The 13,523-nt window shown below is 37.8% G+C and overlaps 2 protein-coding genes across 5 annotated transcripts in view; both read right to left on the reverse strand.

Moving 5' to 3' along the window:
* LOC129801718 (rhodanese domain-containing protein CG4456) overlaps positions 1–13,523 on the reverse strand; it is an 887,636-nt gene that overhangs the window by 856,314 nt on the left and 17,799 nt on the right. The window lies entirely within an intron of this gene.
* Positions 6,420–13,523, reverse strand: part of LOC129801692 (proton-coupled amino acid transporter-like protein pathetic) — a 124,682-nt gene continuing 117,578 nt past the window's right edge. For all 4 annotated transcript variants that reach the window (XM_055846973.1, XM_055846971.1, XM_055846972.1 and 1 more), the window contains 2 exons: positions 9,897–10,715; positions 6,420–7,030 (listed from right to left, as the gene is read on the reverse strand). In XM_055846973.1, the coding sequence (XP_055702948.1) occupies positions 6,574–7,030; positions 9,897–10,715 (1,276 nt within the window). In that variant the 3' untranslated portion in view covers positions 6,420–6,573. The remainder of the gene's footprint in view (positions 7,031–9,896; positions 10,716–13,523) is intronic.

The following is a 13,523-nucleotide window of genomic DNA, read 5'->3' on the forward strand; positions in this document are numbered from 1 at the left end:
TTTTGTGTGAGAAAAACTGGAGTAGTTGTCCCCTCTCCCTCTCATGATACTGAATTTTCGTTTTGGCGGTTTGGACGGGTTTGGATTTTAAACTAGTTTCCTAATCATTCATTGAGATTGCATGCCATCGTTTCCTCCATATCATCGAGCAATGCTGCATATGCCGCACTGATGCTCGCACGCACATTCAGATCTTTTGTTTACTATCTGGCGGATTTTCTTCTTGATCCAAAGTGCTTCTAATGTTATTCTTTTTCCTGAATGTTGATGTGAGTCTATGATTTTTACGGAGTCAAAGTCAAATTGGTGTCCCGTGCTGGCTATGTGTGCACACAGTGATGTAGCCTGCTCATTCTTTATCGGAGGGCGGCAATCTCTTTTATGTTGCTGGAGTCTCTTTTTGAGGTATTGGTGAGTAGTGCCTACATAGCTCCTGTCACAACTTGAGCATGGGATCTCATACACTACATCAGTCTTCAACTCCACAGGTGTCTTGTCTTTCATTTTGGAGAAGAATCTTCGGTTTTGGGTGATCATTTTCATTGCGATCTTCCCTCCACCTGCATCTCTCACACAGGATATCACCTTCTCCGAGATCCCTCTCAGGTACATCATCACATGATACCTGGGTGGTTCAGCAAGTTCCATCCTCACTTCTCTGACTCGTTGTGGATTCCGACTTCCCTGTATCACCGCCCTGATGACATGCTGTGGAAAATCATTCTTCCTCAACACCGATGTGATCATAGGTTCTGGATTCTCGCCTGGTTTTGTTGTGACGTTCCTGACTCTGCTCGCAAAGTTTCCTGCCATAGTCATCACCGTATTGGTTGGATGCCCACTATTGTAATTGAGCATCCTCTGAGATGCAATCGGTTTTGAATACCACACTGATGTTACGGTGTTGTCTGGCATTCTGTGTAGGGCCAAGTCTAAATACGGGAGGACACCATCGGATTCTCTTTCCAGGGTAAATTGGATTTTCTCATGGAATCCATTAAATTAATACTCCCAGAGTTCTCTCCACATCCTCAGCATGGATGGTGATGAGGAGGTCATCCACATATTTTCTCACAAGACCGATCCTCAGTGGACAATCCTCCAGAATCACATTCAATGCTCTCTGCATCACAATATCGGCTATAATCGGGTTGATAGGGGAGCCCATTGCAACCCCCTCTTTTTGTAAGTATGTATTTTGCTCATATGTAAAATTGCCACTTGTTAAGCAAAACCTTGTTATCCCTATCAATGTGTCCTTCTCGAGAGTCGTGTGTCTTTCCAGCTCTGCAAACCGCCTCTCAATCTCCTCCAGGGCCAGGTCGATCGGAACATTCGTAAAGAGAGACACCACATCAAGACTCACCAGTATATAATCCTCTGGTAATTTGTGTCTGTTCATTAATGTGGCGATCTCCTCAGAATTTTTGATATTGTATATACATTGCGCGAGCGGGGATAACTGATCTGCTACGAATCTGGCCAGTTTGTATGTTGGACTGCCTATAAATAAAACCACCGGTCTCAAGGGAACCTCCGGTTTGTGGATTTTTGGTAATCCGTATATCCGTGGGGCAACCGAATTGTATGTTGTTATCTTCATTTTCAGTCCTAAGTCTATTTGTCCTTTTTCCAATATACGTCTTGCCCATTCATTGTTTTGTGTCTGAATCTTTGAGGTGGGACCTCTTGTGGTCAATTCATATGTGTTTTCATCACTAACCAGTGTTTTCATCTTTTCGTGATAATCCACCCTCCGCATAACTACTGTTTTATTTCCTTTATCACTATTTATAATAACAATATTTTCTCCTTCTTCTCTTAGAAATGCGCTTGTATCCCTACTCCACTGGTGTACCATTCTCTCGATCGGTGTAAAATTGTTGGGACGTTTCAAACCATTTTGGAGGATATTTGTTAATCTTGCCCTGAGTATGCTTCTTTCTTCCTCATCATTCACCGCCGAGGCAATTTCCTCAATATCTGCAATTGCATGTAATATTGGTACCTTGGCCGTGGGCAATGAAAATTTTGGCCCCAGTGCAAGTAGCCTTCTAGCATTTTCTGGGATCTCCACGTCATTGATATTCACCAAGAACCCCGGGTGCTCACCAATATGCCGTGATCCCGCCTCCGCTCGCAAACCAACAAACTTTCTCTCAGTTCTAGATGAGCTCTCATTCAGTATTGCAATATATATTATCTCCTGGCGCTCCAGAAACTCATTAAACTGTCGGCCCGGCAGTTCCCGCTGCATTGCTCTCTCCATGTCTCTCAGCCTTCCCTGCATCCTTCTCAATCTCCAATGCGTAATCCCAAACTCTAACTTTAAAATCTTGGCCTTAAATGAATCCATCAATCTGGTTGCCCGATCATTAAAAGGAGAATCCGCAACAACCAGATTTTTAACACACTCCAGATTATCTGTTATGTGTCTTGGAAAAATTCCCTGTCTTCGACATTGAATGAGGAAGATCCTCCTTGCTTCCATGCTTGCCGCCTTCTTGATTAGCCTGCTGTACATTCTCAGTGTGTCCGTCAATTCAACCCTGTGGATTGATGTGATTTGTGAATTTTTGTTTTTGATGTGATTTGTGGGCATCCAACCAATACGGTGATGACTATGGCAGGAAACTTTGCGAGGAGAGTCAGGAACGTCACAACAAAACCAGGCGAGAATCCAGAACCTATGATCACATCGGTGTTGAGGAAGAATGATTTTCCACAGCATGTCATCAGGGCGGTGATACAGGGAAGTCGGAATCCACAACGAGTCAGAGAAGTGAGGATGGAACTTGCTGAACCACCCAGGTATCATGTGATGATGTACCTGAGAGGGATCTCGGAGAAGGTGATATCCTGTGTGAGAGATGCAGGTGGAGGGAAGATCGCAATGAAAATGATCACCCAAAACCGAAGATTCTTCTCCAAAATGAAAGACAAGACACCTGTGGAGTTGAAGAGTGATGTAGTGTATGAGATCCCATGCTCAAGTTGTGACAGGAGCTATGTAGGCACTACTCACCAATACCTCAAAAAGAGACTCCAGCAACATAAAAGAGATTGCCGCCCTCCGATAAAGAATGAGCAGGCTACATCACTGTGTGCACACACAGCCAGCACGGGACACCAATTTGACTTTGACTCCGTAAAAATCATAGACTCACATCAACATTCAGGAAAAAGAATAACATTAGAAGCACTTTGGATCAAGAAGAAAATCCGCCAGATAGTAAACAAAAGATCTGAATGTGCGTGCGAGCATCAGTGCGGCATATGCAGCATTGCTCGATGATATGGAGGAAACGATGGCATGCAATCTCAATGAATGATTAGGAAACTAGTTTAAAATCCAAACCCGTCCAAACCGCCAAAACGAAAATCCAGTATCATGAGAGGGAGAGGGGACAACTACTCCAGTTTTTCTCACACAAAAGAAAGCCAAAACCAACCGCCAAAGAAAGGAAAGTGTTTATTGTGAAGAAAAATTTTAATTTATTTAAAAATTGTTAAAAATTATCGTTGTGAAGTCTCAAATGTGTGTAACCCAGTATCCCATAGACCCAAATAAGACATCATTCCCATCTCCAACGAAGACGAAGTCCCAGAAGAACCTAGACATTTTCGAGTGAGTGTAAGAAAATTTTTTGTAAATTGAAAAAACGTTAATGAAAGAATAAAAACCTCTACAGCCACTGAAGAAGGTGCGTAGAGCATCGAAAGCTTTGGGAAGAAAAGATTTTTATTCTGGACTGAATTTTCTCCCACCCGACGACTACCGGATTATCCATTAAGAATAAAAAACCAACGTCGGTTCTCCCTATTGTTATTTCAACACCATATCATGAACAAAATAAACGTCCATCTTCTGATCAGGTTAAGAAGATGCACCTTAGTCAAAGTGACCGTACGGTTCCTGTTCCACACGTGAATATTGAAAATCAACATATTCTTGTTGCTGATCATCTTACAGAACACCAAAGACTGAATGACGGAAGCAATGCCAGTTCCTTGTTGCTGCAGAATCAGCAGAAAATTTCTTATAAGAATAATCAGGAGCTTTTTTCCGTAAGCGAAATTATAAATTTAACTACCAAAGTCATTTATGAACTCGCAAAGTGTTCTAACAAAAAGGAACAATTTGATACAATCTTGAAGCTTTCTTTCGAATTTTTATATAATCATGATGATTAATGATTTTAAAGTCATATTTTGGAATGCAAGAAGTATTAAAAATAAAAAAAGAAGAATTCTTTGCATATATAAAAGAAAATTCTGTTGATTTGGCAATTGTTACTGAAACATGGCTAAAATCATCAGATTCTTTTACAGATTCAGATTTTAAAATCATACGTAATGATAGACTGGACAAGGGAGGAGGTGGTGTTGCCTTTGCTATTCGTAGATCCTTAAAGTTTTCTTACTTAGGGGAAAGTGGTCTGCCTTTGAACGAAAAATGATGTTCAAAATTTGAGATTTTTTTCAGAGTAAACTACAACATGAGTGTTACTTTTCACTACTTTTGTGAGTGTCACTTTTCTTGTTCATTAAGCTTCTATGCTTACCCCATTCAGGACTCGCAAGTCCTCAGTTTTTCCTGGTGAGGAACTTGAAAATGTTATGTCGATATATTCAAAGGCAGCCTGCATGGTCTGCCTTTGAATGTGTTTGGGCAGCCTTTGAATCTTAATTTTTCACTGAGAATATTAGGGCTGTAACATTAAACGGCCCATAATTGATTAGCATGAACCCTAATGCACTCAATAAAACCACCACTATAGTCAAAAGTCATTATACAACAAGATTTTTTACATTTTTCTGAAGCACTGTTTTTCACTTGAAAATTTGTAAGAAAACGCCTTTGAAGTTGACAATAGTCAGTTTGAAACATCCTGGCCGGAGCAAGATAGCATGTTATAAGTATTTGTATGACATTCGTCAGACAAAAGTAGGAGTTCTATTCTGATCCCGGACAGGAAGCTGTCAGATGTTTCAATGTATGGAAAGAGAGGATTCAAAGGCACACAACATTAAGATTTAAAGGCTGCCGCAGAGCAATATTTGCAAACTTTTATCACCCACAAAATTTGTCTCATCTGAATCAAAATGTATTTGGAGAAATACCATCCAAGAATAACCTTCTATGATTCACAATAGAAGATTTGTTCGAAAAATTATTTTAATTATGAAAAAACACATGAATTGTGGAACATCAAAATTACAGTTTAGAGCTCAGTTTCGTTTTTTTGCCCTAGCACCTAGAAAATAAGAGCTAGGGTCTACATTTTTTGATGACTTGTGAGGATTATGAATAGCTATCTAATAGTTAATAGAAAAGAATTTATGCTTTAAAGAAAAATGAAAAAATTACAATATTCAAAGGCTGCCGCATTCAAAGGCAGACCACTTGCTTAAAAAGACATTTTTATTTAAAACTCAAAAAACTTGCTTAAAAGACATTTTTATTTAAAACTCAAAAAAAAATTTTTTTCAAAAACTTGATTTCGAAAAATTTTGATTTTTTGGATGTTTATAAGTATTGTGGAGTACTATATTCCCTGAAAAGTTGAACTCAAAATTTTGAGTTTAACTGGTTATTTTTAATTTTGAAAATATGCTAATTTTTCAAATATTTTTAAAGAAAAGTAAGTGCAAAAGTGGAAGCTCGCCTTTTCAGGGAATGTAGTACTCAATGTTACTGATCAACAGTAAAAAAATCAAAATTTTTGAGAATGGGGTTTTTGAGAAAAATTAATTTTTAAATTTTTTCAAAAATTTTTTAAAATACCGTTACAAAAAAACTTAAGCAGATAATGCAAAATCAAGTATATCGTTTTAAAGAGTATAAAATTATCTTTCAAATAAAAAAAGAGTAAGAAGAAATCTCAACCCGTTCCCGAAATAGAGCATTTTAAAATATTTGCTAAAAATCGCAATTGAGGAATGAAGCGCGAGGCGCCATCTTTGACGCCATGTATCTCCGGCCAGGAATTTTTTTCAGACGAAAAAAAAATAGGGGTATATTATTTTATCGTGTACTTTAACATATGTAAAATTCAGAAACATCTAAGACCATGAAGGGTACCCCTATGGTCGTCTTGAGATGGATTGGCCCATGCTAATTTTAATTTGAAGAAAATGTTAAAAAAAAAATTATTTTAATTTTTCTCAGAGTTTTTAGTAGAGACACACAATATATGAATTTTCAGCTTCAACACTTTTTTCATCCAAGGCACAAACCCACATTTGGTTGAGCTTCAGTATGTTTCCGGGGAGGTAAGGCTAGGTAAAGCCTCCACTCCATGAGTCAAGTGCGGTTTCATATAAGTATTCAGGAAACACCGATGAAATCGGCCGCGACCTTGATGCAGATCAACGAAAGCAAAAGCACAGAATATTTCTTATTATATTTTAGAGACTTTCTAGCGTAATTATAGCATCTTTATTACTGTGAAAAATACACGTTGTCATTGTTCTCTGTGGAAGAATCTCGCGACGGCACTGCCGTTACTCAGTATAATAAAGAAAATAATACGAGTCAATTGTAGCCACAGAGAGAGGGTAGTCTTAGTGCTAAATAGCTGTGGCATTAACGGCAGTCATAAGAGGTGACTCCGGATCGTCCGTGTAGAGCTTGATGATTTCCAGGATGGCGCTTCGAGAGCCAAAGATGAGCGCCATCACGCCAAAAGCGCACACTACCACATTCTTCCAGATGATCCAGTTGCATGGTCCAAAACCCTCATCCCAGTAAGTCACCATCTCAATGAAGACGGGGCACAGCAAGCCCAGCACGGAGAAGCAAAACGCTCCAATAAGGCCGATGAAGGGTGAGATAGTGGGAACAGCTACAGCCAGAAGCACAGCAGACATCACCATAATAGTTCGCATTGTGTAATTGGCTAGAGTAGGCCGATTGGGGAAATTAGCCTTGATAGCATCCCAACCAATCTCCAGGCACACGTAGAATTGCAATCCAAAAGTGCAAAAGACAGCTAATGCAATTAACACTTTTACAATTTGGGCGGGACTGGAAAAAATATTAAAGAAATACTTAGTTACATAAATTCAGTACAAAAATAAGTAACTTGAGCGAATTAACGTAAGAAATATTGTAAATTTCAATTTAATGTTAAATTTCAATTATATTTAAAATTCTTTATAAAACAGAGATAATAATTATTTTTTTCGTATATTAGGTGTGTAGATCCATATGCTAAAAAATATTTATGTACCTACTTACTATCAGTAATCTAATTATTTTTCTTCAAAAAACCCTCTATCTTGGTTTTTTCTAACAATTGTAGATTGGAATAGTAAAAAGTGCAACATGTAAAATTTACCTGTAGATTATGACGGTTTTTGTGTTCTTGAAACATATTTTTGATTTATTTTTGAACAGCAATGTCGATTTTTAATGCTTCGAGAAATTATTTTGTTCAGGAAAATTTTATGAAATCAAAACACACATTCTTTTCTTTTTCAAACGTTGCATTTAACCTTTTTTCCACTCTTTTGGAGTCTACATTGGATTAATCTAAAATTTGAATTCGTTGTAGGGGAGACCGGGACAGAATTAGCCACGCATGGTATTTGACAGTGGGATACCCTACCGTAGAAGGAATATTGAAGAAAGCACTACTTATTCGAGGAAATCACATCCCTTTCTCATTGAAATATTTATCAGCCAGTTGCAAACAGTTTTCTTACAAATTATACGCAATGAAAAATTTCATTTGCTGTCTAATCTACCCCGGTCTCCCCTAATGTTCGAGAGAAGAGGAGAGTGAAGGAGTAAAATAGACATAGGGTAAGTGTGCCAAATTCCGGCCAGCTTGCAATTTCGGCCACCTTTTTTGTTCTTCGAATTTCCATGAACGTTTAGATTTTACGTACTCTAGAGATTATACAATACAAAAGAATAACAAAAATGTAACTTCGACAAACGATATGACGTGAAAAAGATATTGGAAGAATTCCCGAAGGGCAAGGACCAAAGCCATAGCTATATAGGGCACCAAAGCTATGTCTATATTAGGTGAGATTCTTAACAATCTCACCTACTATAATCCTAACAAAATCTCATGTCCTCCGATCGGCCCCAAACTTTGCCAGAATGTGTTTTGACACTTCCTGATCACGAATATATGGATGGCTAAAAACCGTTCCCGTCCGTCCGTCCGTCCGTCCGTCCGTCCGTCCGTCCGTCCGTCCGTCCGTCCGGCCGCTCTTTGGAGCTTAATAGCTCCTAAACTAAAAGATATATCGACTTGCAGTTTTCGGCAAGTGTTATATATCGTATGAAAATTGCAACTTGGTGCATTGACCGCCCACCCCCCACCCCTCCTTCCGACATTTTGAATACCCTCCTTTTCCTGTTTTCTCAATGGCTCCGCCTCTATGGCATCGATCGGGCTGAAATTTTAGTATGTTATAGCTGGGCCTTAGGAATTTCCATCAATACCAAACTTAAGGTCCCCACGCCCCCCTGACCCTAGCTATAAGGGTCCAAAAAAAATTTCTTAAAATGGCCATAACTCCGGTTCTAATTATCAGAATTTAAAACGTAAGGGCTTTTTGGAAAGCTCTTATGAAATGTCACTTCCCCTTCTAACATCACAAGTTCGTAAAACCACCGCTAGGGGCGCTATTTTTAAAAAGAAGATTTTTCAATTTTCTAAGTTACATAATTCAAAATTCCTTTATGCAATCGGGCTGAAATTTTAGTATGTTGTAGCCCTTGATTATACCTATCAAACAAAAAAAAAACTTAAATCGATCCATAACCCAAGCTATAAGGGGTCAAAGTTCAAATATTGACCGGCCTCTATCTCCGGTTCTCATTAACATATTGACCTAAATTTTGGGTTTTTGGTTTCGTCTCGATGAGCACTTTCAGATGGAAGTTCAAAAATTCACCACAGGTGGCGCTGCGATAGCGTCAAAATTCATCGAAATTCAAACTATTTTTTCTTAAAAACGGCATTGTGCAAGTTAATCACATTTTAGTATGTTGTAGTCCAGTCTAGGACGTTTCCAAAATGGGGCGTAAGTGCGCTGTGGTTTCAATAGAACCGGAGATATGAGGGGTCAAAGTTCACGAAATTCAAAAAATCATATCTCCGGTTCTATGTGACCGATTTTGATGAATGAGGGCTTAAACGAAAAATCTCACTAAATACTAAAACTTTCTAAAATATTTGAACTTCGTGGGACCAACACCAGGGGCGCCACAGTCGAAAAACCAATTTCAATATCACATAACCTCAATTATATCGACTGTCGCTGAACCTATTTTGATGATTATTTCGACATAATTGTAGAGAACATTTGTCTCTATATTTAATAAAGGTTTTATTTATTTAAAAGTGCTATAGTGTCCTCGGTAATAATCTTATAAACATCTCTTGAAAGTTTGAACTCATTTTGACCCTTAGTTTTGTTGCTATTCCCAGTTTTGTGTGACAGGTCAGAAAAAAAGCAACAAAAAATATTTGTGCAAAAAAACTGATTTCCAGTTTTCATAAAAATACCGATTTAAAGTTATCTGACTAAAATAAATTAATTTTTTTGCTGAAAGATATATCATTCCACTTTGTTTATTTTATTTAAAAAATTTGAAAAAAAAACTAAAAATGTGAATTTTAGAAGCAAAAAGAGTTTCAAAAATTTTTTATATTTTCTCACCTAGCGCCTAAACTAAGGGAGATAATGAAGAATGAATGGTTTTTCGACTTTATTGGATTATAATTATCCTAGAAAACATTGTTTTAGAACTTTTTTCGCATATTAAAGAAAACACCGTTAGAGGGTTAAGGAGCCTATCTACGGGTTTTTCTTTGGAAAATTATATAACTCCTCTTTATTTAAATTCGAGTCTTAAAAAAAATACTTACATTTCATGAGTGGGCAGATTAAGTGTTATGCTTCCTTCAGTATCAGCGCCATATCGCAGATATCCCATGAATCCCACCAGCATGTATACTAATGTGACTCCACTCATGCCTCTGTTGAGTACTCCACAGATTCCCACGAGATTTTCTGGTGTCTTCATTTGATTCTCTAGTGGCATCACCACACCAATGGCCTCCATCGCAAAGATGGTTATGGAGAAAAAGGCGGGAATGGTGTATATGGGTGCCACAAGATCTCGATTCTCAATGGCCTTCTCGGGAATTCCCGTGACCAAGTAGTACATTGTGATACCCAGACCAATAGCCATGAAAACATTGGCCACCATCGACACAGGAGCTAAGTACTTGAGATTGGGCACCCATGCTAGTAAGATTAAAGGTATCAGGAGAAGAACAATCATCACACGGAGATTGATTTCCAGACCCAGCCAGTGACTAAATACTTGCTGGAAATTTGTGGCCACAATCACTGAGTACACTGAGCAGGTGCCAAAGTACGTGATAAACAGACTATTGAGAATTGTCCATTTAGCCATCTTGGCAAATCCACGGCCCCATTTGGGTCCATTGGCAAAGGCCACTTCAGCTACTTCGGCAAAATTCATCTGAGGCTGCCGTGTCCGCCTATAGAGTGTGTGAGCGCACTTTACCAGAATATAGCTACAGTGTGTGCAGACAACAGCAGTCAAGATAGTGGCGAAGATACCCATCGCCAGACCAGCATACATAAAAGCCACAGGCATAGCCAGAATTCCCGTTCCTAGCGAAGCCTTGAGCAGGTGGGTCAATGTCTCACCATCCCTAAAAACACAAGTAAAAAACCGTTACATTTACTATAGTTTATTAGGTGAGATTCTTAACAATCTCACCTACTATAATCCTAACAAAATTTCATGTCGTCCGATCGACCTCAAACTTGGTCAAAATGTGTTTCATCACTTCCTGACCACGAATATATATGTGGCTAATTTACGTTCCCGGCCGGCCGGCCGGCCGCTCTTTGGACCTTAATAGCTCCTAAACTAAAAGAGATATCGACTTACGGTTTTCGGCAAAGGTTATATATCGGGTGAAAATTGCAACTTGGTGCATTGACCCCCCACCCCCCACCCCTCCTTCCGACATTTTGAAGACCCCGTTTTGTTGCTTTCTCAATAGCTCTGCCCCTATGGCATCGAGCGAACTCAAATTTTAGTATATTATAGCTGTGCCTTAGAGCTTTCCTTCAATACCAAACTTAAGGTCCCCGACCCCCCTGACCCGAGCTATAAGGGTCCAAAAAAAATTTCTTAAAATGGCCATAACTCCGGTTCTAATTGTCAGAATTTAAAAAGTGAGGGCTTTTTGGAAAGCTCTCGTGAAATGTCACTTCCCCTTCTAACATCACAAGTTCATAAAACCACCGCTAGGGGCGCTATTTTTAAAAAGAAAATTTTTAAATCTTATAAGTTAAATAACTCAAAAATTCCATTGTGCATCGGACTGAAAATTTAGTATGTTGTAGCCTTTGATTATTCCTATCAAACAAAAAAAACCTTAAGTCGATCTAAAACCCCTAACCCGAGCTATAAGGGGTCAAAGTTCGAACATTGACCGGCCTCTATCTCCGGTTCTAATTAACATAGCGACCTAAATTTTACCTTTTTGGTTTCGTCTCGATGAGCACTTTCAGATGGAAGTTCAAAAAGTCACCACAGGTGGCGCTGTGATAGCGTCAAAATTCATCGAAATTCAGTCATTTTTCTCAAAAACGGCATTGTGCAAGTTAATGAAATTTTAGTATGTTGTAGTCCAGTCTAGGACGTTTCCAAAATGGTGCGTAAGCGCGCTGTGGTTAAAACAGAACCGGAGATATGAGGGGTCAAAGTTCAGAAAATTCAAAAAATCATATCTCCGGTTCTATGTGACCGATTTTGATGAATGAGCGCTTAAACGAAAGATCTCACCAAATGCTACAACTTTCTAAAATTATTGAACTTCGTGGGACCAACACCAGGGGCTCCACAGTCGAAAAACCATTTTCAATATCACATAACCTCAATTATCTCGACTGTCGCTAAACCGATTTTGATGATTACTTCGACATAATTGTAGAGCACATTTGTCTCTACATTTCGTCCACACATCATTTTCTGCTCAGACTACGCTATCCCTGCGATTTTGCCGTTTAAGTGTGAAAAAATTGATTTTTCCAATAATAACGCTTTGAAATCACTCAGATGCCAATTTGACTGCCTCTACTCCACCAAGACACTTAAAATAGGGTTTGAATGGAAAGTCCCGCAAAATACAACAATTCTTTGATATAGTTGAAGTTCAACAAATGACTACTTGGGGCACTCTGGATGAAAAAAGGAGTTAAGAAACAAAAAACCTCGCTTATCTTGGCTTCTGATTAATCGATGAGATCAAGTTCTACAGCAAAATTATAGAGAACATTCTGGTCTACATTTCACCCATATAACACTTTTCTGTCAGTTCATCCAAATCCTTGATATTTTGGTTTAAATACAAAATTTGTATAATTTCACGAATTTGATTCAAGATAACTGAATGGCGTCTCCCAACTTCAGCTCCAAATCGAATTTGCATGCACTCCGAGTTAGCTCACGTTAAGAATCTCACCTACATAAGCCGGTTAGGATTATCTGTCCATTTTTTTCTCAAAATTGATGTGTATGGTGCAAAATTTTTAAGACTTCTATTTCTCACAATTAACAGAGTTTTTTTTTGCTAATATAAAGATCTGTTTAAAAGCGACGAATTTATATTATACAATCAAAAACGCAAACAACCAACAATAATATCAAACTCTTTTTAACTGTCTTTAATATCAAAGAACTAATTTCTCAACACGTTAAGTTTTCCCATAGAAATTCTACAAAATTATTGCATCAGACAGATTTTATATTTTCTTATGCAATTGAACTTGAAAATGTGTCAAATTTCTGTGGAAAATCCATTAGATAAGAAAAGCTCGTGGTAAAATATAACCCATAATCAATTACTAGTGTCATTGTTTGAAATTCCTCGGCGTAGTATTTCATTCACGTAAAATGTGACTAATGCATATTGATGTGAATAGTTTCAACACGATTGAAGTTGTTATCTATCATTTATGAATTATGTGCTTCATGATTTTCAGCAAACGTAAGCTAAACTAAATTTATAAAAGAGAATATCTTTAAAAATATTTTAATTCTTCAGAATGTGTTTATCATGAATATATTTATTCAACAAACAAAAATTATTATAATATAATAGAAAATCAATTTTGACGCTGTTATTGAAAGTAATTTTCTTTTGTGGCCCCATATGGTAGGACATTTCTTAAAATGTGTATAATAATATTATTTTTTGGAGATTGATGAAGTCGGTAGTAGTCCATTAATGACAACTAGATTACTGAAAAACCCAAATCATATTTAGATATTGTCAGTCAAATCCTTGCTCGGGCTTTCGACATTATCGCTAAAGATATTTGTCTTTCACGGTTTCTTCGCGCTCTAATCATGTCTCTATCAAATACATTTTTAATTGATGAAATCAATTAACAAATTTGTATCTCTTTTTGAAAGTTCACAATTAATTGTGATTACTATAACATGA

Source organism: Phlebotomus papatasi, chromosome 2 (assembly GCF_024763615.1).
Source record: "Phlebotomus papatasi isolate M1 chromosome 2, Ppap_2.1, whole genome shotgun sequence".
Classification (NCBI taxonomy): Eukaryota; Metazoa; Arthropoda; class Insecta; order Diptera; family Psychodidae; genus Phlebotomus; species Phlebotomus papatasi.